This window comes from Scyliorhinus torazame, chromosome 2, assembly GCF_047496885.1.
Source record: "Scyliorhinus torazame isolate Kashiwa2021f chromosome 2, sScyTor2.1, whole genome shotgun sequence".
NCBI classification, from domain to species: domain Eukaryota; kingdom Metazoa; phylum Chordata; class Chondrichthyes; order Carcharhiniformes; family Scyliorhinidae; genus Scyliorhinus; species Scyliorhinus torazame.
Window position 1 is genome coordinate 124032218 of NC_092708.1, and position 25050 is coordinate 124057267.

The 25050-nt window shown below is 45.9% G+C and overlaps 1 protein-coding gene across 3 annotated transcripts in view; it reads right to left on the bottom strand.

Moving 5' to 3' along the window:
• Positions 1-25050, bottom strand: part of LOC140391655 (lysosomal cholesterol signaling protein-like) — a 163617-nt gene that overhangs the window by 68038 nt on the left and 70529 nt on the right. For all 3 annotated transcript variants that reach the window (XM_072476355.1, XM_072476365.1, XM_072476375.1), the window contains exons 4-8: positions 21345-21510; positions 20791-20946; positions 13554-13637; positions 8771-8891; positions 7615-7693 (exon numbers count right to left, since the gene is read on the bottom strand). In XM_072476355.1, the coding sequence (XP_072332456.1) occupies positions 7615-7693; positions 8771-8891; positions 13554-13637; positions 20791-20946; positions 21345-21510 (606 nt within the window). The remainder of the gene's footprint in view (positions 1-7614; positions 7694-8770; positions 8892-13553; positions 13638-20790; positions 20947-21344; positions 21511-25050) is intronic.

The window sequence follows — 25050 nt, forward strand, 5'->3', positions numbered from 1 at the left end:
TAGTGATGGTACCAAAACCAGACGGTACCCAACGGTTGTGTGTGGACTATAGTAAGGTTAATGCAGTTACAAGAACGGACTCTTGTCCTATCCCACGTTTGGAGGATTGTATTGAGAAAGTGGGACAATCAGCTTTTATTTCCAAACTGGATTTAATTAAAGGTTACTGGCAGGTACCTTTCTCCGAAAGGGTGAAGGAGATTTCAGCTTTTGTGACTCCAGATGGTATATACCAATTCAAAGTTATGCCATTTGGCATGAAAAACGCCCCAGCCACATTTCAACGGTTAACTAACAAAGTCGTATCAGGATTACCCAATTGTGCGGTATACATTGACAATCTGATAATTTTCAGCCAGACATGGAAAGAACATTTAAAACATCTGATGGAGTTATTCGATCGACTTCAGGAGGCGGCTTTGTTGATAAACCTAGCCAAAAGTGAATTTGGAAAAGGCCGAATCACTTTCCTTGAGGAGTTTTCGATACCCTCGAGACGAAGGGAAATAATGCGATTTCTTGGCATGAGTGGATTTGATCGAACATTTGTGCAAAAGTTTTGGAGCGTAATTGCTCCACTGATGGACTGCCTGAAGAAACGTCGAAAATTTCAGTGGACAGCGGACTTTCAACAGGCATTTGACTGCCTGAAAGCGGTGATAACCAATGCTCCTGTGTTGGAGAATTGCAAGGGACTCTTGTGATTTGATTGAACTAAAGTATTTGACTTTAAAGAGAAATGCCGAGGCGTAGAGAAATGACGGATCGTGCAGACTTCTTGTTCAAAGAGACTGTCAATCGAGAAAGATTTCAGTTGGAGGAAGAACAAAAAAAAAAAATGGACTATTATTATACCTGTTTGTGTGTGTTGTTTTTTTGAAACGAAAAAGTATATTTACTGTGTGCATTTCTTAAAGGATGGTGAAAAGGTGAAAAATGAAACCATTTTGAAGTTGATGGTTTATTTTCTTTTTCTTGGGGGAGGTGTCATGAGGATGTCGCTTTAAGAAATGTTTGGCTGCTCATGTTACTGCAGTGATGTCAGAGTGTGGGTGGAGCTGAGCTCTGGTTCTGCTTTTTAGTTTCACTTTGAGAAAAAGCTTGGGTGTGTCTGGGTTTTCCAGTGACTGCAGCTGAAGTTAAACAAAGAGCTGTCCTGTTGATCTCTGCCATCCAAAGACTATCTCTGGATCATTTGGTGAATTCAGAATTATAAATGTTCTCAATAGAATGTGAACCTAATGTGCTCCTGTTTAAAGGTTTGTTAAGTATTTTGGATGTTAAAAGGATAGCTTAAAGAATTACTCTGTTGTATTCTTTGGGGGTTGAATTTGAATTAATTGTTGCTAAGATGTTCACTGTTTGTTTTGAAAAGGTTAACTTGAGTTCATAGAATATATATTGCTTTGTTTAAAAAAATACTGGTCCATTTCTGCTGTACCATAACTGTAGAGTGAGCAGTGTGCTCCCCATACCACAATCTATTAAAAGTTGTGGGTCAGGTGAACTCCATGATACACTTGGGGGCTCTCTAAACCCTGACCCATAACAATGGCCCATCTCCACCATGACAAAGGACTGGTACTTGAGTGACCGGTACAGTCCCAGACATTTCGGCGCCACTCCCTGTTCTAGGGAAGCGTAAACAACAGGGTCAGTGACCGCTTGGGACACACCCAGCCATCCAGGCACCCGCCCATTTATTGGTTAGAAATCGAACATAGTGATCGGGGATCATCCAATTAGTGGGGTCCAAACTGAAGGACCACCCAAAAGAGCCCGAAAACCCCCAACCAGAAGAAGAGAGTCCGCCATATGTTCGTCCTCTTTTGGACCTGGCGCCCCGGCTACGACCATCTCCAATTGCAGCACCACCAGAAGCAAGTCCAAGTTCAACGCTCGCTACCAGACGGATGAGCCCAGCTGAGCAGCAGTTACTTCTCCAGACTCGATAGATCCAGAATCGAACAGCGGCCACTGTTCCTCTGACCTAAGCCGGGTGCTTGAAGTTAAGTACAGGTTGTCATAGTCGATAGGTGCAGTTATCTAGTAGTGTTTATGTTGCATGACTAATTGTGTGTAAATAAAGTACCCTTGACCTTGAACTAACTAACTGGTGTTTAGCTTTTTGATCGATAGCCGGTTGAACCTTGTGGTGGTATCATTCGATACCTGGCGACTCTGAGCATTAGAATATAGATATCAAAAGAAAGGAGGGCAAACTCACTGATTGCCGTAGTTACAGCAGAACCACAGAAAAGGCAACACCAGCCATAACCCAGCACACCCCAGAGGATCAGTCCGGGGACGACATCAACTTCTAAGCACTGCATTCGCCAACACCCCACGCCAACGCAGATACTATCACATTGGTGGGGCATTTTAGTGAAGAGGCTCTTGGGTCACCTTCTGGTGCCCACATCACACATGCTGCAGCACATCATTTAGAGGTAGGGACTCCTGAGGGAGTGGGCAGGGAGGGCTGCACAATCCCAGGAATCAGCTGTAGTCAGGAGGGGTGCCATGCTTCTGGGAAGTATCTCCCATCACTGGTGGAGATGCAGTCGCAGAGCCAGGATCTACAGGAGGGAGTGTCAACAACCTTCCAGCACCTGCAGGTCCAGGTAGTGGAGTCCAACTGCATTCAGGTGCAAGAGCTGGTGTCAACGATGCATGGTACCCAGGCCAACACTGAACGGGTGGCGTCCGCAGTGGAAACTTTGAATCGAAAAGTCACAGTCATGGGTCAAGACGTCCAAGGCTTGGGGCACACTGTGCAGCTGACACTCAGGCCACGGGAGCCCAGTCACAGTCAGCCATGTACCGGGCCCACATGGACATTCTGCGGCGTTCCAGAACTTGGGCCAGTTAAAGCATCAGGGCGATTGGCCGGGTGCTGACATACACAGTGGGACATGACCGAGGCGCATGAGGGACATGATTCACGAACTGAGGGACATGGCTCAGTCTCTGTGCTCCTTGGTTGTTGGTATCGAGACCCTGGTTGAGACAAGAGTGATCACCAGGACTGGCTGCGCCAGTTGATGGAGGAGCCTCGGGAGCTCACTCCGGTCTCAGCTCCGTCCATGGAGTTGCCGGGGGCCATCGGGCACCCCAAGGAAGGAAGAAGTGATGTGGCCTGTGCTGGCGCCTCTCGCAGGGGAGATGCTGGAACACCTCAGCGCTTCTGAATCCCCCACCTGACACTAGTGCATCTCATGGGCAGCGTGCAGAACAGGTTGGCACCCCATCACCTGTGAAACCTGCAAGTCGGCTGGGCTCATCCAGGTCCAGGCACTCCAGAGGAGGGCCACCAAAGGCACCACAGGTCAGAATGGAAGATAGGTAGCAGGCCGTCTCCACGTCTGATGTGTATCTGGGGGCCAGTTGGGGTCTGAGGGTTTCCAGAGGGGTGGCCTGGGTGGGCTCCAAAATCACCTGAGTATCTGTAAACATTTACAGGATACAGTGAGCAGTTAGCAGTTAGCAGAGTGAGCCGCCAGGGCCTTGTAACTCGTACAAAATAGGCGCGTTTAAAACAAATAATGCAGTCTGAGGTAGTCTGAGCCAAACCACCAAATTACCACCAAATCAGGGAGGACCTGATTGAGGTCTACAAAATTATGAGAGGTATGGACAGGATGGATAGCAACAAGCTTTTTCCAAGAGTGGGGTTGTCAATTACAAGGGATCATGATTTCAAGGTGAGAGGGGGAAAGTTTAAGGGAGGTAGAACAAAGAACAAAGAAATGTACAGCACAGGAACAGGCCCTTCGGCCCTCCAAGCCCGTGCCGACCATGCTGCCCGACTAAACTACAATCTTCTACACTTCCTGGGTACGTATCCCTTTATTCCCATCCTATTCATGTATTTGTCAAGATGCCCCTTAAATGTCACTATCGTCCCTGCTTCCAGCACCTCTTCCGGTAGCGAGTTCCAGGCACCCACTACCCTTTGCGTAAAAAACTTGCCTCGTACATCTACTCTAAACCTTGCCCCTCTCACCTTAAACCTATGCCCCCTAGTAATTGACCCCCCTACCCTGGGGAAAAGCCTCTGACTATCCACTCTGTCTATGCCCCTCATAATTTTGTAGACCTCTATCAGGTCTCCCCTCAACCTCCTTCGTTTCAGTGAGAACAAACCGAGTTTATTCAACCACTCCTCATAGCTAATGCCCTCCATACCAGGCAACATTCTGGTAAATCTCTTCTGCACCCTCTCTAAAGCCTCCACATCCTTCTGGTAGTGTGGCGACCAGAATTGAACACTATACTCCAAGTGTGGCCTAACTAAGGTTCTATACAGCTGCAACATGACTTGCCAATTCTTATACTCAATGCCCCGGCCAATGAAGGCAAGCATGCCGTATGCCTTCTTGACTACCTTCTCCACCTGTGTTGCCCCTTTCAATGACCTGTGGACCTGTACTCCTAGATCTCTTTGACTTTCAATACTCTTGAGGGTTCTACCATTCACTGTATATTCCCTACCTGCATTAGACCTTCCAAAATGCATTACCTCACATTTGTCCGGATTAAACTCCATCTGCCATCTCTCCGCCCAAGTCTCCAAACAATCTAAATCCTGCTGTATCCTCCGACAGTCCTCATCCCTATCCGCAATTCCACCAACCTTTGTGTCGTCTGCAAACTTACTAATCAGACCAGTTACATTTTCCTCCAAATCATTTATATATACTACAAAGAGCAAAGGTCCCAGCACTGATCCCTGTGGAACACCACTGGTCACAGCCCTCCAATTAGAAAAGCATCCTTCCATTGCTACTCTCTGCCTTCTATGATCTAGCCAGTTCTGTATCCACCTTGCCAGCTCACCCCTGATCCCGTGTGACTTCACCTTTTGTACTAGTCTACCATGAAGGATCTTGTCAAAGGCCTTACTGAATTCCATATAGACAACATCCACTGCCCTACCTGCATCAATCATTTTAGTGACCTCCTCGAAAAACTCTATCAAGTTAGTGAGACACGACAGCCCCTTCACAAAACCATGCTGCCTCTCACTAATACGTCCATTTGCTTCCAAATGGGAGTAGATCCTGTCTCGAAGAATTCTCTCCAGTAATTTCCCTACCACTGAAGTAAGGCTCACCGGCCTGTAGTTCCCTGGATTATCCTTGCTACCCTTCTTAAACAGAGGAACAACATTGGCTATTCTCCAGTCCTCGGGGACATCCCCTGAAGACAGTGAGGATCCAAAGATTTCTGTCAAGGCCTCAGCAATTTCCTCTCCAGCCTCCTTCAGTATTCTGGGGTAGATCCCATCAGGCAATGGGGACTTATCTACCGTAATATTTTTTAAGACACCCAACACCTCGTCTTTTTGGATCTCAATGTGACCCAGGCTATCTACACATCCTTCTCCAGACTCAACATCTACCAATTTCTTCTCTTTGGTGAATACTGATGCAAAGTATTCATTTAGTACCTCACCCATTTCTTCTGGCTCCATACATAGATTCCCTTGCCTATCCTTCAGTGGGCCAACCCTTTCCCTGGCTACCCTCTTGCTTTTTATGTACGTGTAAAAAGCCTTGGGATTTTCCTTAACCCTATTTGCCAATGACTTTTTGTGACCCCTTCTAGCCCTCCTGACTCCTTGCTTAAGTTCCTTCCTACTTTCCTTATATTCCACGCAGGCTTCGTCTGTTCCCAGCCTTTTAGCCCTGACAAATGCCTCCTTTTTCTTTTTGACGAGGCCTACAATATCTCTCGTTATCCAAGGTTCCCGAAAATTGCCGTATTTATCCTTCTTCCTCACAGGAACATGCCGGTCCTGAATTCCTTTCAACTGACACTTGAAAGCCTCCCACATGTCAGATGTTGATTTGCCCTCAAACATCCGCCCCCAATCTATGTTCTTCAGTTCCCGCCTAATATTGTTATAATTAGCCTTCCCCCAATTTAGCACATTCATCCTAGGACCACTCTTATCCTTGTCCACCAGTACTTTAAAACTTACTGAATTGTGGTCACTGTTACCGAAATGCTCCCCTACTGAAACATCTACCACCTGGCCGGGCTCATTCCCCAATACCAGATCCAGTACCGCCCCTTCCCTAGTTGGACTGTCTACATATTGTTTTAAGAAGCCCTCCTGGATGCTCCTTACAAACTCCGCCCCGTCTAAGCCCCTGGCACTAAGTGAGTCCCAGTCAATATTGGGGAAGTTGAAGTCTCCCATCACCACAACCCTGTTGTTTTTACTCTTTTCCAAAATCTGTCTACCTATCTGCTCCTCTATCTCCCGCTGGCTGTTGGGAGGCCTGTAGTAAACCCCCAACATTGTGACTGCACCCTTCTTATTCCTGATCTCTACCCATATAGCCTCACTGCCCTCTGAGGTGTCCTCCTGCAGTACAGCTGTGATATTCTCCCGAACCAGTAGCGCAACTCCGCCTCCCCTTTTACTTCCCCCTCTATCCCGCCTGAAACATCTAAATCCTGGAACGTTTAGCTGCCAATCCTGCCCTTCCCTCAACCAGGTCTCTGTAATGGCAACAACATCACAGTTCCAAGTACTAATCCAAGCTCTAAGTTCATCTGCCTTACCCGTAATACTTCTTGCATTAAAACATATGCACTTCAGGCCACCGGACCCTCTGTGTTCAGCAACTTCTCCCTGTCTGCTCTGCCTCAGAGCCCCACTGTCCCTATTCCCTAGTTCTTCCTCAATGCTCTCACAGATGTGCGTGGAAAGTTTTTTACGCAGAGGGTGGTGGGTGCCTGGAATGCCTTGCCAGCGGAGGTGGTAGAGGCGGGCATGGTAGCATCTTTTAAGATACATCTAGATAGATATATGAACAGCGAGGAACAGAGGGAAGTAGATCCTTGGAAAATAGAAGACAGGTTTAGATAAAGGATCTGGATCGGCACAGGCTGGGAGGGCCAAAGGGCCTGTTCCTGTGCTGTAATTTTCTTTGTTCTTTGTTCTACCCCGATCCTGAGGAGGACACCACGAATCCATGAAGCTAACAGCAAGTCACACCCCGCTACACCCTGCCGCCCTGGTAGCCACATCCCAGGAAGCGCTACAGTTTTTTTTAAAAATTCTAACTTTGCTTACCTTCTCTCTCACCCTCAGCACCCATGAAATCCCATCCCTGTTTGTAGTAAACTGTGCCCACATGACTTCCTGAGTGGGGCGGAGAATTGCGGAGCCCCAGAGCATACTGGGTCAAATGCGCTAATGACATTGAAATTAATGTAAATGGCGGTTTTGCATGCCGGCGCAGGGTACAAACTTAGTTATCGTCACCAGGCAGGGACTGGAGCAAGGCACTCGATTCGGCGCCGGGCGTGGACCTATAATTTGGCCCGGCGCCCGATGCTCCGCCCAATCGCGGTTCTCGTTTGTGATGTCACGAGGCAGAGAATCTCGCCCATAGGTCCCAAAGGGCGAATCCTACCCATTACCTCCGTGATAGCAACACAGAAAAGGATGTTACACTGCCCCGTCTTCAGTTTATGGTTGAATTACACTGTTGTTTCCTGCACCCACAGATAAGATTTGAAAACGCAAATAATTTCCCACTCCCAAAAAACCTTTTGGAGCAAAGATTAAAAGTGGAAAATTCAAAGTTTTCTCACCCCCATCCTGCAACAATGAAGAATCCTCTTTGCTTGAACGCATTTTTCTCCAACAGAAGTAATGACAGTGCTATGAGGCCTATTAAAAGAAATTGGTTGGGGACATTTTAAATCATTTTGCAAGAACTCACTGAACTAACTGTTGTTAATCAGAGACCAAATTAATGAAATAAATGATCAGATAGGCTATCTGTTCTTAAAATAAAAGTCTTACAACACCAGGTTAAAGTCCAACAGGTTTGTTTGGAGTCATTAGCTTTCAGAGCTCAGCTCCTTCATCAGGTAATATCACTACTGGTGCAATTTAGAAACCCTGATGTGTCCGGCACAGATTCGGGCGCAATCAGTGAATTTTGCATGAGCCCCAAATTGGGCTCCGCGCCAGGCCGATGGCAAGTCGCTTTAATCGCTCCGTCCGGCACGATCTGGATCTCGCCCTTGAGAAGGTGGTAGTGAGCCGCTTCAATCCATGTGGCATAATTACACCCAAAGTGCTGTTTGGAATGAATTTCCAGGATTTTGACCCAGTGATAGTGAAGGAACCGCGCTATAATTTTAAGTCAGGATAGTGTGTGACTTGGAGGAAAACTTGCAGGTGGTGGTTTTCCCATACATTTGCTGTCCAGTCTTTCGAAGTCAAAGGTTTGGAAGGTGCTGTCGAAGGAACCTTGGAGAGTTGCTGCAGTGCATCGTGTAGATAGTACACACTGCTGCCACTGTGAGCTGGTGGTAGAGGGAGCGAATGTTGAAGGCTGTGGCTGTGGTGCCAATTAAGCAGGATGCTTTGTCCTGTACTATTTTTTATTCTTTCATGGGACGCAAGCATTTTTGGCTCGGCCTACATTTGTTGCTCATTCCTAATTGTCCTTGGGAATGATATTAGAGCTTCTTGAGTGTTGTTAGAGCTGTACTCATCCAGGCAAGTGGAGAGTATTCCATCACACTCCTAATATGTGGTAAACAGTAGGGAGTTTTCTTGTTCTTGTTTTCATCATCGTGCCATGAGACTTCCTGGGATCTGGAGTCAATGTTGAAGGCTCCCAGAGCAACTCCATTACCGACTTATGCAAGAAATTATTACAACATACAAATGAGGAAAGGCAACTGAATGGGCTGAAACAGCCTTCTAACATTAATTAGATTTTAGGCACCTTACCTGTCCATACATATGTACTATACAAAGAACTATATAGCACAATGAACACCAGGACTTGACCCAGAAGATTATTTTGCTTGGTGATAATATACCACATGATCATTCCCAAACACACCATGGTCTGGAAAACAATTAATCAATGGACAAAGTGATTAATATTCAGTTTATTGAGAGAATAAGAATCAGAATTGACTTTTATTTCTACAAAGTAAGCTGAATTTTTCTTTTATCCCTTGAAAGGATTAGAAATCATACAAGTTGAAAGCCACACATGCTGCTAAATCCTCAAAGACGGAAAACTAGTGATGAGAAAACAGTTGTTTCAGCTCAGACTATCCACAGACAACAACCAAGGACCAGATTATAGAGAAAGCTTCTTTACACAATTCGCATACAAGGATTCAATTGAACACTGTGCAGCTTATGTGTGTTCACTACAACAAGGAACAATGGGGAAGGGAATTTATACATCACTGGTCAAAATATATTCTTATCATACCTATATCTGGAAGTTATTAGATAAACAGAGAAAAATATGCGTTTGGTGATATTATAATTAAGTAGATGTATCCAAATTTCAATTGGATGACTATACTCATATGTTATGCGTCATGTAATGCTTTTTAATTTAGTTTTTTCAATTAGGGAGTAATTTAGCATGGTCAATCCACCAACCCTGCACATCCACTGCAATTCGCATACCGCCACAACCGGTCCACAGCAGACGCCATCTCCCTGGCTTTACACTCCTCCTTGGAGAATCTCGACAAAAAGGACTCCTACAACAGACTCCTATTCATTGACTACAGCTCCGCCTTCAACACCATAATACCAGCCAAGCTCATATCCAAATTCCAAAATCTAGGACTTGGCATCTCCCTCTGCAACTGGATTCTCGACTTCCTGACCCATAGACCACAAACAGTAAGAATAAACAATGACACCTCCTTAATATCGGGGCCCTGCAAGGCTGCGTACTTAGCCCCCTACTATACTCCCTGTGCACATACGACTGTATGGCAAAATTTGGCTCCAACTCCATCTACGCGTTTGCTGATACCACGACCATAGTGGGTCGGATCTCAAACAACGATGAGTCAGAGTACAGAAGGGAGATAGAGAACCTAATGGCATGATGCAATGACAATCTCTCCCTCAAAGAGCACAACTAAGGAGCTGGTCATTGACTTCAGGAAGCGAACTGTCGTACACACCTCTGTCTGCATCAATGGTGCCGAGGTAGAGATGGCTGACAACTTCAAATTCCTAGGTGCACACATCACCAGCAATTTGTCCTGGTCCACCCACACCAACGCTACGACCAAGAAAGCACAACAATGCCTATACTTCCTCAGAAAACTCGACATGTCCACATTGACTCTTAGCAATTTTTACAGATGCACCATAGAAAGCATCCTATCTGGCTGCATCACAGCCTGGTCTGGCAACTGCTCGGACCATCAGAAACTACAGAGAGTCATGAACACAGCCCAGTCTATCACGTGAACCCTATCCATTGATTCTGTCTACATTTCCTACTGCCTCGGGAAAGCGGGCCGCATAATCAAAGACCCATCCCGCCCGGGGTTTCCTCTCTTCCAACCTCTTCCATCGGACAGAAGGTACAAATGTCACGAGGACACGCACTAACAGATTGAAAAACAGCTTCTTTCCCGCTGGCCCTCTTATGGACTGAACTGATCTCTCCACGCACCTTCTCTACTGTGTAGCACTACACTCCATATGCTTCACCCGATGCCTATGTCTATGTATATACATTGTGTATTTATTGTACGTCATATGTTTTACAGGTATGGAACAATCTGCCTGCACTGTACACACACAGTACTTTTCACTGTACCTCGGTACACATGACATTAAATCTAAATCTTTTGGTTGTGGGGGCGAAACCCACGCAGACACGATGAGAATGTGCAAACTCCATACGGACAGTGATCCGGGGTCGGGATCGAGCCCGGGCCTCGATGCAGTGAGGCAGCGGTGCTAACTACTGTGCCACCGTGCCACATCATGTAATCCTAATTATTCATTGTAAATGGGCACAGGTAATTTTGAAACAAATGTACACCTTTGGTTGGTATATTTCGTATAATCGAACCCAAAAGTACAACTGTCTGTAATCCTTGGATCAGGGCACTCTAGCTTGCCACTAGTAGGAAAGCTCCCATATTGCATTCGGGCTTGGGGGGAGGTCGGGGATTGTTTTGGGGGCCTTGGGGATTGGGATGCCATTTAAAAATGAAGTCCCGATTTTTAAAATAACAATAATAAGCATTATTGTCACAAGTAGGCTGACATTAACACTGCAATGAAGTTACTGGGAAAATCCCATTGTCGCCACATTCCTGTGCCTGTTCAGGTACACAGAGGGAGAATTCAAAATGTCCACATTATCTAATTTCGAGACTTGGGGGAGGAAACCGGAGCACCCGGAGGAAACCCACGCAGGCACAGGGCGAACGTGCAGACTCTGCACAGACAGTGACCCAAGCCGGGAATCGAACCTGGGACCCTGGTGGTGTGAAGCCATCGTGCTAACCACTATGCTACCGTGCTGCCCACCCCGCTTCAATGGGGAGTTCTGGCGAGCAGAGCTCGCCACTGTGAAAAGTGGGGCTATGAGCAGCCTTGGCCACGGGTCCCGCGTTCAGGTCCCAACACAAATCGTGTTGAATAGCCATGTGTTTCGTGGTACTACGAGTGTCAGGAAACATACGGCTAAACGTGCTCATTCGGGGACTTTGATCCCTTTTGGGAGAATCATGCTCATAATAATAATCTTTATTGTCAGAAGTAGGCTCACATTAACACTGTAATGAAGTTACTGTGAAAATCCCATGGTCATCACATTCCGGCGCCTGTACGGGTTCACGGAGGGAGAATTCAGAATGTCCAATTACCTAACAGCACATCTTTCGGGACTTGTGGGAGGAAACTGGAGCACCCGGAAGAAACCCATGCAAACACGGTGAGAACGTGTAAACTCCACACAGAATGATCCAAGCCGGGATTCGAACCGGGGACCCTGGAGCTGTGAAGCAACAGTGCTACCCACTGTGCAAGATCCATCACCAAGAGTGATTTGGTGCTGCCCCACTCAGCACTGATGAATATAGCTATCAGACTGGGCTTCTGTCATGTGGAGTGAGAACTAACACAGGGAAATAATCCATTTCACCTCATCCATTCAATGCTTTCACCATTTCCTTATTCTCCATTATTAATTCCCTATTTTTACTCTGTCCCTTTAATTATGCTGTTCCTTTTTTAAAAATTGTAGAAATTCTTACGATCTAATTTTACATTTCTAGTTAATTTTCTCTCATGCTCTAATTTCTCCCTCATTTTGTTTCAATCATTGTTTTATAAAAGTTCTTCCCAACCTTCTTACCTACCACTACTCCACAGAATTGTGCACTTTTTCTTTCAATTTGGTACTAATTTTAACTTCCTTAGCTAGCCACGGATAGTGCATTCTTTTCCTGGACTCTTTCTTTCTTGATAAGTGTTATGAAATATCTCCTTTAATGTCTGTCTCTAATGCCCTACCCGTTAATCTAATTTCCCAGTTTACTTTAGTCAGTTCTATATTCACACGTTTGTAATTGCTTTTATTTAAGTTTAAAACACTGGTCTTAGAATGGCTCTTCTCACCCTCAAACTGAATGCAAAATCCAATGATGTTATGATCACTGCTGCCTTGATGCTCCTTCACTATGAAGTCATTAATTAATGCTGTCTCATTGTAATATAATTAAATTCACTTGAAAAAAAGTGCAGATTTCAGAGCTTTTCGAATTTTGGATAAGGGATGCTCAACCTGCACCTTTCTTACAAAGCCCCATTATTTCTTCCTGTATACTCCATTCTACAGTTTTGCTACTATTATGGTCCTATAAACTACACCCACAAATGACTTCTTCCATTGCTATTTAGACACAGACATAGAATTTACAATGCAAAAGGAGGCTATTCGTCCCATCGAGTCTGCACCAGCCCTTGGAAAGAGCACCCCATTTAAGCCCACACCTCCACCCGCTTAACCATTTTGGACATTTAGGGCAATTTAGAACGGCCAATCCACCTAACTTGCACATCTTTGGACTGTGGGAGGAAACCGGAGCACCAGCAGGAAACCCACGCAGACACATGGAGAACGTGCAGACTCTGCACAGAAGGTGGCCCAAGCTGTGAATCGAACCTGGGACCCCGGCGTGTGAAGCAATAGTGCCAACCACTGCCGCCCCAATCTCATCTCTACCCAGACTCTAAATCTTGATCTTTAGAACCAAGGTAATCTCTCGTTACTGTACTCATGTCATCCCTAATTAACAGAGCCTCCTTTTCTTAGTTACTGTCCTTCCAAAATCAGCCTAGACAACAGGCTGGAAGGGGGTGGTGGGTGTCAGTAAAATTCCAGGGAGCTGCATCAAGATAGCCTCCCAGTGCAGTCACACCATTGGGGACGTTTCTCTGTGGTGGACTGTGTGCTGGGCAATTGACATAAAGGTCATTTTGCAGTGGTTGGGGGTCAATTAGGAGGCTGTCTGTGGTAAAATTGTTGATCCAGTTTTGCTGTCAGCAAATGAGAGTCTGGGACCAGCTTGTTAGCTCAACGTTGGGATTTGCTCCATTCTGCTAACATTTCCCTCAGTTGAAGTACCTGCAGAAAATGTGCAATGCCCACCAGCCCAACTATTTCTCAATGAATATGTTATACCACAAAATTTGACCCTAATAATTAATAATTTAAGGGCCTTACCTGGGCAAGCAGCAAATTAACAGCGAGTAAATGTGGCAACTGCTTAAATTTCTTACTCAGAAGCATAACAGCCACAGACCAAACCTATATGAAAGAACAAAGTTGTGTAAGTACATAAATGGTTTCAACTTAAAATTGAGATCCATCTCAAAGAACAAAGAACAAAGAAATGTACAGCACAGGAACAGGCCCTTCGGCCCTCCAAGCCCGTGCCGACCATGCTGCCCGACTAAACTACAATCTTCTACACTTCCTGGGTCCGTATCATTCTATTCCCATCCTATTCATATATTTGTCAAGATGCCCCTTAAATGTCACTATCGTCCCTGCTTCCACTACCTCCTCCGGTAGCGAGTTCCAGGCACCCACTACCCTCGGTGTAAAGAAACTTGCCTCGTACATCTACTCTAAACCTTGCCCCTCTCACCTTAAACCTATGCCCCCTAGTAATTGACCCCCCTACCCTGGGGAAAAGCCTCTGACTATCCACTCTGTCTATGCCCCTCATAATTTTGTAGACCTCTATCAGGTCTCCCCTCAACCTCCTTCGTTTCAGTGAGAACAAACCGAGTTTATTCAACCACTCCTCATAGCTAATGCCCTCCATACCAGGCAGCATTCTGGTAAATCTCTTCTGCACCCTCTCTAAAGCCTCCACATCCTTCTGGTAGTGTGGCGACCAGAATTGAACACTATACTCCAAGTGTGACCTAACTAAGGTTCTATACAGCTGCAACATGACTTGCCAATTCTTATACTCAATGCCCCGGCCAATGAAGGCAAGCATGCCGTATGCCTTCTTGACTACCTTCTCCACCTGTGTTGCCCCTTTCAATGACCTGTGGACCTGTACTCCTAGATCTCTTTGACTTTCAATACTCTTGAGGGTTCTACCATTCACTGTATATTCCCTACCTGCATTAGACCTTCCAAAATGCATTACCTCACATTTGTCCGGATTAAACTCCATCTGCCATCTCTCCGCCCAAGTCTCCAGACAATCTAAATCCTGCTGTATCCTCCGACAGTCCTCATCGCTATCCGCAATTCCACCAACCTTTGTCGTCTGCAAACTTACTAATCAGACCAGTTACATTTTCCTCCAAATCATTTATATATACTACAAAGAGCAAAGGTCCCAGCACTGATCCCTGTGGAACACCACTGGTCACAGCCCTCCAATTAGAAAAGCATCCCTCCATTGCTACTCTCTGCCTTCTATGGCCTAGCCAGTTCTGTATCCACCTTGCCAGCTCACCCCTGATTCCGTGTGACTTCACCTTTTGTACTAGTCTACCATGAGGGACCTTGTCAAAGGCCTTACTGAAGTCCATATAGACAACATCTACTGCCCTACCTGCATCAATCATCTTAGTGACCTCCTCGGAAAACTCTATCAAGTTAGTGAGACACGACCTCCCCTTCACAAAACCGTGCTGCCTCTCACTAATACGTCCATTTGCTTCCAAATGGGAGTAGATCCTGTCTCGAAGAATTCTCTCCAGTAATTTCCCTACCACTGAAGTAAGGCTCACCGGCCTGTAGTTCCTGGGATTATCCTTGCTACCCTTCTTAAACAGAGTAACAACATTAGCTATTCTCCAGTCCTCCGGGACATCCCCTGAAGACAGTGAGGATCCAAAGATTTCTGTCAAGGCCTCAGCAATTTCCTCTCCAGCCTCCTTCAGTATTCTGGGGTAGATCCCATCAGGCCCTGGGGACTTATCTACCTTAATATTTTTTAAGACACCCAACACCTCATCTTTTTGGATCACAATGTGACCCAGGCTATCTACACACCCTTCTCCAGACTCAACATCTACCAATTCCTTCTCTTTGGTGAATACTGATGCAAAGTATTCATTTAGTACCTCGCCCATTTCCTCTGGCTCCACACATAGATTCTCTTGCCTATCCTTCAGTGGGCCAACCCTTTCCCTGGCTACCCTCTTGCTTTTTATGTACGTGTAAAAAGCCTTGGGATTTTCCTTAACCCTATTTGCCAATGACTTTTTGTGACCCCTTCTAGCCCTCCTGACTCCTTGCTTAAGTTCCTTCCTACTTTCCTTGTATTCCACGCAGGCTTCGTCTGTTCCCAGCCTTTTAGCCCTGACAAATGCCTCCTTTTTCTTTTTGACGAGGCCTACAATATCACTCGTCATCCAAGGTTCCCGAAAATTGCCGTATTTATCTTTCTTCCTCACAGGAACATGCCGGTCCTGTATTCCTTTCAACTGCCACTTGAAAGCCTCCCACATGTCAGATGTTGATTTGCCCTCAAACATCCGCCCCCATCTATGTTCTTCAGTTCCCGCCTAATATTGTTATAATTAGCCTTCCCCCAATTTAGCACATTCATCCTCGGACCACTCTTATCCTTGTCCACCAGTACTTTAAAACTTACTGAATTGTGGTCACTGTTACCGAAATGCTCCCCTACTGAAACATCTACCACCTGGCCGGGCTCATTCCCCAATACCAGGTCCAGTACTGCCCCTTCCCTAGTTGGACTGTCTACATATTGTTTTAAGAAGCCCTCCTGGATGCTCCTTACAAACTCCGCCCCGTCTTAGCCCCTGGCACTAAGTGAGTCCCAGTCAATATTGGGGAAGTTGAAGTCTCCCATCACCACAAACCTGTTGTTTTTACTCTTTTCCAAAATCTGTCTACCTATCTGCTCCTCTATCTCCCGCTGGCTGTTGGGAGGCCTGTAGTATACCCCCAACATTGTGACTGCACCCTTCTTATTCCTGATCTCTACCCATATAGCCTCACTGCCCTCTGAGGTGTCCTCTCGCAGTACAGCTGTGATATTCTCCCGAACCAGTAGCGCAACTCCACCTACCTTTTTACATCCCCCTCTATCCCGCCTGAAACATCTAAATCCTGGAACGTTTAGCTGCCAATCCTGCCCTTCCCTCAACCAGGTCTCTGTAATGGCAACAACATCATAGTTCCAAGTACTAATCCAAGCTCTAAGTTCATCTGCCTTACCCATAATGCTCCTTGCATTAAAACGTATGCACTTCAGGCCACCAGACCCGCTGTGTTCAGCAACTTCTCCCTGTCTGCTCTGCCTCAGAGCCACACTGTCCCTATTCCCTAGTTCTCCCTCAATGCTCTCACCTTCTGACCTATTGCTCCCGTGCCCATCAATTAATCAGCTTTTAAAAATATTCTTTGATCAGCATTTTTAAGTGGTTAATATTAACTAATATATAAATAATAGTTTTCCCATGGCATTGTATTTGGTAATTCAAAGGAAATGTTGATTTATTGCAGAACCATTATAACAATATTAAGTATTTGTATATTCATAGTTCTTTTGCTTATACAGATAATGGCACTGCTGTGTGCAAAGTCATTTGCTACTAATGATGTGGAGATGCCGGCATTGGACTGGGGTGGGCACAGTAAGAAGTCTTACAACACCAGGTTAAAGTCCAACAGGTTTGTTACTAAGTTAGGGGTGTTCTTAACCTGGTCTAGCTCTTTGAGACCACCAGGTCTAAATAGACCTAGGCAAAAATATGATGATTTAGCTACTCAACTACTGATAAGAATCTGAGGCAATCATAGAATTTACAGTGCAGAAGGAGGCCATTCGGCCCATCGAGTCTGTACCGGCCCTTGGAAAGAGCACCCTACCCAAGCCCACACCTCCACCCCATCCCCGTAACGCAGCAATCCCACCCCACCTTTTGGACACTAAGGCAATTTAGCACGGCCAATCCACCTATCCTGCACATCTTTGGACTGTGGGAGGAAACCGGAGCACCGGAGGAAACCCATGCAGGCACGGTGAAAACGCGCAGATCCCGCACAGACAGTGACCCAATCCGGGAATCGAACCTCGGATCCTGGAGCTGTGAAGCAACTGTGCTAACCACTGTGCTACCGTGCTCAATTGTAGCACTTTCAGACATCTCAGATAAATTACATTTTTTAAAGTTTCATTCAAGTACAGATGGATCGCATAGCTTTGGTCATGGTAAGTTAAAGATTAAAGATTTATAAAGAACAGGAGAAATGGAGAATAGCAGAATGCATTAGTCAGTTGCTGAGTATGTGTTCTGAGTAATCTCGGCTATCACTTTAGAGTACAGGGTGCAATAATGATAAAGGAATCAGATTGAGCGTGTACCACTAGAAATACATCATTAGCAGTCACAGAATAGGCACCAGAGTAATCATATCTAAACAGTGGTGGAGGCGTATACATGAGTAAATGCAAACAGATGAGGAAGGAGTGGCATCAGGGACAATGCAAATAAAGTTTCACTGCAACATTCGCACAGCTGGGTTTCAAATTGTACTTGCCTGTTGACTTTGTTTTACTGAAGACCTGTGATATTGGTTGTGACCTTTGAATGCTCCTTCAAGTGGCTGAGTACTGAAGTGCACTTTTCCAGGACTTGTAAAATTTAAATAAATAAGACAGGCAAGCTAGTCAGCGTTTGTCGGCGAGGAGGTGTAAGGCTGGCAAAAGAAGAGTTGGAGTAATAGTAGGGAAGGAGTTGTGGCAGGGGAATGGTTTATAGTGCGAGGGTAGGGTTGGAAATCAGTGTCAATTGAGACTGAGGCTGCCTTGTGAATCATGGATCTTACTCAGATAATTTTTAGGAACTTGGAACACAGCAGAGGTAAAGCGGGCTGATACAGCTATTTTATATTGAATTGATTGACCCTTTTTATAGATTTATGTTATAATTTCAACTGTAAATTTAGGTTCATTCATCACAATTAGATCAGTGGTAGCATTCTGGTCTCCAAGGCTGTGATATCAAGCTTGCCTCCAGACACTGGTGCACATAATTTAGGGTGACACTTCAGTGCTGTACTGATGGAATCTTTTGGGTGAGATAGTAACGTACAGATTTATGCAATTTTGTGCGGTGAAATTGGACAGAAACCACTGAAACCCTTTTGAAGGTGAATGCTCGGAGCCCACAGAAAAAATAGTGGCTGTCTTGATTGTTAAGTAAAATCAACATACTGTTGCAATACAGATTATACAGTCCATACAATAAATTGAAACAAAGAACCAGACACATATGTGCCACAAAGGTTCCCATTTTGATTGTATAATTCATGTGCCTATTCACAGAATATTCAATTTATTTCAATATAAACTGGAAATAGTTACTTCAGGCTTACCGATATTTTTTAAATTAAATAGATCAGACGGTCACCCAAATGGGTGTGTTTGTTCTGTTGAGGGTAATGCTGAAGTAAATCAGGATGTAATGAGCAAGCATACTCACTGGGCAGAATTACCATAGAATAGACTTTACAGTGCAGAATTCTCCCAATTTGAGACTAAGTGCTGTGGCGGGGGGCAGGAACGTGGAGTGTTTCCCGCTGAGGTGGCCAGCGGGAAAACACACCTAATCTTCTTTCCCCAACCTCATTAATTATAAACCTGGTTGTTTCATGCTGTATACAGTGGTGGGACAAGCCTGGTTGGCACATATTATTATTATTATTATAGTCCGCCATTGTGCCCGGGTGTCATATTGAAAAGGCGCCCAACATCACTGGCCCACCATTGAAGAAAATAGGTAGGCCTCCTGAAAATGTCCTGCCATTCAATGAGATCATGGCTGACCTGTGTCTAACTCCATATACCTGCCTTTGGCCCTTAATATCTTTGTTTAACAAAGATCCCCTCCAGGACATCGATCCACCTACAGATGCACTCCAACCCACTATTACTGTGGGTGTTCCAGAGGTGCAGGCAGCCTCCAACCTGAACTCTGGAGGCATCCTCAGGCATTGTTCCGTTGAATTCTGACATGCAAGCTACTTTATATGAACGTGTTTCGTGCCAAAGTGTTTTCTGGCGACATCATGGAGAATCTGGTGTGGGGGTCGGGCCTTTATCTGCTCCATTAATAGGATGCCGATGAGGTTTACGCCATCCTCTGGTGGGTTTTCCAATCTGCCATGGCGGGCACCCGTGGAGGATCCTGCTATAAATTCACACCGGCATGAAACTGATTTCTGGCCCTCTCGTCATATTCTCGCACTGTGCCAACCACCAAACACGCCAGCGGGGGCTTGGGAGAATCCCACCCATTATTTTAAAATATTAACAATTGAATTCTGAAAGTCTCAATTTTCCTTCATCCTTCAGTGTTACTATACTGTGGTTATATCTAATTCTATATAGTTATTTGCCCGTATCGCTGTACAGAGTCAAAGCTGAATGTAGTCATCAGCTGAAGAAGGATTACAATGTACGAGATATTAGATCAGGGTGTGTAGAAGTTAATTTCCATGATGGTACGGTTGATGCGAAGTGCACAGATGTATTTTTGTATATATATTGTTATATTTTAAATAATGACTTATCTAAAATATATATATATTACTCTTGAATCCACCAGGATGATAAAATGACCAACAATATTCTTGTTGAAAGATGAACTATTTAATGAGTAATAAAATAATAAACTGTGAGTCCTTTTACTCAATACTAAACTACCAATAAAGAATTAAAGTACAATACAGATAACTATATAACTATACACTATTATAATAAACTAGTTCCAACTTCTCTCACTCTAGCTATTCTATGTCTTTCTTGTACACTGTTCTGAATCACATCATCCTCTCATCTGACTTAGAAAAGGCGGGAAACCAATTCTTATAGTATCTGACTGTGAGCCATCTAGTGTTGAAATGACTGTACTACATTTACATACATTGATCATGTATATTGATATCTGAATATCACTACATATATTATGTATGTGTGTCTATCACGCAGATCATGGTTTTATAACAATAAAAGTATACTTATGCCATTGGAAGTGAATACCTAGCATTTAGCAACTTGAGATAAATGTCTGGTCGTTAAGATGAAAGAAGATTGAGCTGCACTCAAGGACAGTCAGGGGTATTGATATAACTGGGGATGATCCTGGTCTTTGTCAGAACCAGGGTGGAGAGTTCTGAAGTGTGACAGGATTGCACTGGTATTGCTGGAGTTTGGAAGCATCATTATCCAAAAAGATAATTTTGAGTGAACTAATGAGACTTTAATGATATAAAATTTAGCAGCAATTTAAACTGCAAGTCAACCAACACCTCAAAATGTAAACCAACCACATAGATTATAAATTAACAATAACTTTACTGCCAACAACAAATAATTTTTCAAGAGCAGTGATAGTATGCTTCAGCAGATGTGTAATATTAAAAAGGAATGTTTTTACAGAAGCTACGTACTAACCAGAAAAATGAGGGTGACTATGCTTATGTCAAAGCTGATGTTCCGAATTTCAGATTGCAACACATGTGTGTGCATCGATGGAATTGTCAAAAGCCATGCGGACAAATACATAATGGGAGCAGATACAAATGTATTTATCACCATCCCGGATGTCACCTACAAAAATAATTTCATATCCATGTCATTCATAAATTGTGAGGTAGAAACAGAAGAAAAATGCATGCGATATCATTGACTCATGATTGGCTAAATGAGCGTTTCCTTTACATACTGTCTTCAGTCCTCAAAAGTCAGTAATTCCACAGAAAACAAACATCATGGTTTTGGTTGGAAAGTGCATTATAAGCTTATCCAGCAGTATCCATTCTAAATTTTTCTGAGGCTTGAGTTACTTAGTACGCGGGAGTCAGATGAAGACTGAAAATGTAATTCAAAAGACTGCAAACTCTTAAATACCCACTTTTTAAAATATATTGTATCCTTAATATATCCTTGCTTTGTAAAAAACGTTCCTTTCTGAAATTTAAAATGAGAGTGATCCTCTACATACTTACGATTTCAATTTCCATATTGTACTGACTTGCATATATAGCTACGCTTGGTGCTGTTGGGAAAACGCCATATAAAAATGCATAGTTCGAGAGACTGGTGTAGTTAGCCTCTGTACTGCCATTATCTAGTAATTCCACCATCTCACGGCTGATGAGAGGAAGGACCAATCTATGAATTTTAAAACACAGATGTATCATTAAAATTAAATGAAACATTAATAATTAATCATATTGCCCTTTTGAGAAGTTTGATGACAATTTTCAAATTCCCAACTTGAATTTCAGTGAATTGTTAAACCTAGACTATGAAGTTAATCACCCAACACTGTGGCATGGAAACAGAGAATATGCAACGGTTGGAGAAGAAAGAACAAGAACACAGGAGTGAGCAATGGGAAAGATGTGCAATGAATGAAGGGAAAAGGGAAACAAGTGAAAGAGCACGGAGTTCATAAGGAAGGGAGGCCAAAATTGCAGGCGCGATTTTGTGAGATAAGAACAAACGTGATTCAGAATGAATGAACACAACTGAAAATAGATAGCGATAATAGGTAGTGAGAAAGATCCAACTAAAAAGTGAAAAGGAGCAGTGAACAAGTGCAAGCATGTGTGTGTGGGTGTGTGTGTGAACTAGTAGTTGGGATTGGGACACATGGAGCGCGATTCTCAGCTCCCGCGCCGGTTGGGAGAATCGCCTGGGTCGCCAGATTTTCCCGCAACGCCGGTCCGACGCCCTCCCGCGATTCCCCCAAGCAGCGAGAACGGCCCCGTCAAGTTCCGCGCGGTGCAGGCCGGAGAATCGCACGAGGCACCCAAAATGGCGATTCTCCGGCACCCCTGCTATTCTCAGGCCCGGATGGGCTGAGCGGCCAGCCCAAAACGGCGGCTTCCCCCCGGCGCCGTCCACATCTGGTCGCTGCCGGCGGGAACAGCGCGGGGACGCTGGGGGGGCGGCCTGCCGGGGGCGGGGGGGGGGGGGGGGGGGGGGGAGATCCTGCACCGGGTGGGGCCTCAAATAGGGTGTAGCCCGCGATCGGTGCCCACCGATCGTCGGGCCGTCCTCTCTGAAGGAGGACCTCCTTTCTTCCGCAGCCCCGCAAGATCCGTCTGACGTCTTCTTGCGGAGCGGACTCGGAGAGGAAGGCAACCACGCATGCGCGGGTGACGCCAGTTATGCGGCGCCAGCCGCGTCATGTATGCGGCGCCGCCTTTACGCGACGCCAAGGCCTGGCACATGTAAATGACGCGGCGCCGCTCCTAGCCCATTATCGGGCCCTGAATCGGTCGGGATAGGGGCCGTTTTGCGCCGTCATGAACCTTAACGGCGTTCACGACGGCGCAAACACTCTGCCTCCATTTCAGAGAATCCCGCCCATGACCTCCGGTGGCAGATAGGAGGTAAACAGTTGCACATGCAGTGACTCACGCCTGGGGATTTGGTATTTATTTGGCCCCTTCTCCCTTGTTAACAGGTATTTTGGGGGAAGAGATTGGTGCCGTATACTAGAATAAGTTCCCTTCTTTCGAGTGATGTCTGGTGAATACAACACAAGGCAGAGGTCGGGTAAGGGATCCTCGTCGGATTCAGAAGGTACTCAAGCCTCTGAAGAGGAGAAAATGGTAGAGGCCTCTGTCCCCATCTAAGAGGGAGGTGTCTGAAGTAATCATCTCCATGGATGAAGAGAAAGTTTTGATCCGGTGGAATGGAGGTACCTCGTCCAGGTTCTGGGATGGTTTGGGTTTGGGCCAACATTTATCTCCTGTGTGAGGCTTTTATATAGTGTTCCCACAGCGAGTGTCTGGACTAACACGGTGAGCTTAGGGTATTTCAATCTGTACAGGGACATGAGACAGGGACGTCCGTTGTTGTTCACGCTAGTAATTGAACCCTTGGCTATCGCACTTAGATCGTTGAATGAGTGGAGAGGTATCCATGATGTGGAGATGCCGGCGCTAGATTGGGGTGGAGTTTAAGGCCATTGGTTACTGCCTCTCTCCCATTTTCCTTGGCCAAATTCACAATAAACTGGGTACTGATGGCATCTTTAAAAATCTGGAATCAATCCAGGCAACATTTTAGATTATGGGGCATGTCAGTACTGTCGCCAATCTACAGAAATCATAGATTTGCACCGTCTGGGATAGATACAATGTATAGGCTTTGGAAGAGGGAGGGGATCGAGACGATCAGGAATCTGTTTGTGAAGGACAGGTTTGTGGGACTGGATGAGTTGAAGGAAAAATACTAACTCCCGAGCAGGAGCAAGTTTAGGTATATGCAGGTGTGGGACTTTGTTCGCAAAGAATTCTCTTCATTCCCCCAGTTGCCTAGACTACACTGATAGATAGAATGTTGTCTTGTGATGAATTGGACATGCATGTGTGGTTGCTGGAGATGGGGAAGGCTGCATTATAAGTGATAAAGGGGTTAGCACTGCAGCCTCACGGCGCTGAGGACCTGAGTTTGATCCCAGCCCCAGGTCACTGTCTGTGTGGAGTTTGCACATTCTCCCCATGTCTGCATGGGTCTCAGCCCAAAGATGTGCAAGCTAGGTGAATTGGCCAATGTAAATAGCCCCTTAGTTGGAAAAAACAGAATTGGGTACTTTAAATATATATTTTATAATTAAAAAAAAAGAGTACGGGGAAGTAGGAAGAGGAATTGGGCTTGGGGCTGGAGGGAGGGGCCTGGAGTGAGATTTTGTGTAGGGTAAATTCTACTTCCTCTTTCATCAGGCTGAGCTTGATACAATTTAAAGTAATCCACAGGGTGCACATGACTCGAGCGCACGAGTGAGTTCTCCCGATGTGGAGGATAGGTGTGAGTGGTATTTACGGATTGCCAGCGAACCACTCGCACATGTTCTGGTTCTGGCCAAAATTGGTTTTGTTCTTTAATACCGGGAGCGGGATTCTCCCAGCCCGGGGCCGGGCCGGAGAATCCCCACAACCGGGCTACGCCGCCCCGACACGCAATTCAGAGTGGAGAGTCGGCGCCATCGGCGCCGGCGCGGAGCCGGTCGCGGGCTGCTGTACGCGGCTGGGCCGCCGATTCTCCAGCCCAAATGAGCCGAGCGGCTGCTCTAAAAAGGCAGTGTCCCGCCAGCGCCATCCACACCTGGTCGCAAACGGCAGGAACTCTGCGCGAAGTGTCGGGGGGGGGGGCGACCTGTTTGGGGGAGGGGGTCGGCTCCGACCCCGGGGGGTGCCTCCGATGGAGCCTGGCCCGCAGTTGGGGCCCACCGATCGGCGGGCCGGCCTCGCGCTCCCCTATTTTCTTACGCGCCAGCCCCTGAACTCCCACGGCTTGTTGCATCGGGGCCGGCAAGTTGAGGGAGGCCACCGCGCATGCGCGGGTTGGCGCCGGTGCCACTGCGCATGCGCGGGTCCCGTGGTGCACAGTTTGTGCCGGGGTGGGAGGCTGGAGCGGCATGAACCGCTCCAGCGCCGTGCTGGCCCCCTGTAGGGGCCAGAATCGGTTCTCCCAGTGGCCTGTTCACGCCGTCATGAAACGTGACGGCGTTTCCGACGGCTTGGACACTCTGCCGCCGAATGGGAGAATCTCGCCCCATGTCAGTGATTATGGTGGTTAGGTTGGAACCTTGCCCACTGGTGGAGATCTTTGGGGTGTCGGGCTTGTCGGAGCTGCTCAGTGGAGGAAGAGGGTTGACACCTTGGCCCCCGCTCCTCTGATTGTCTGGCGACAAGT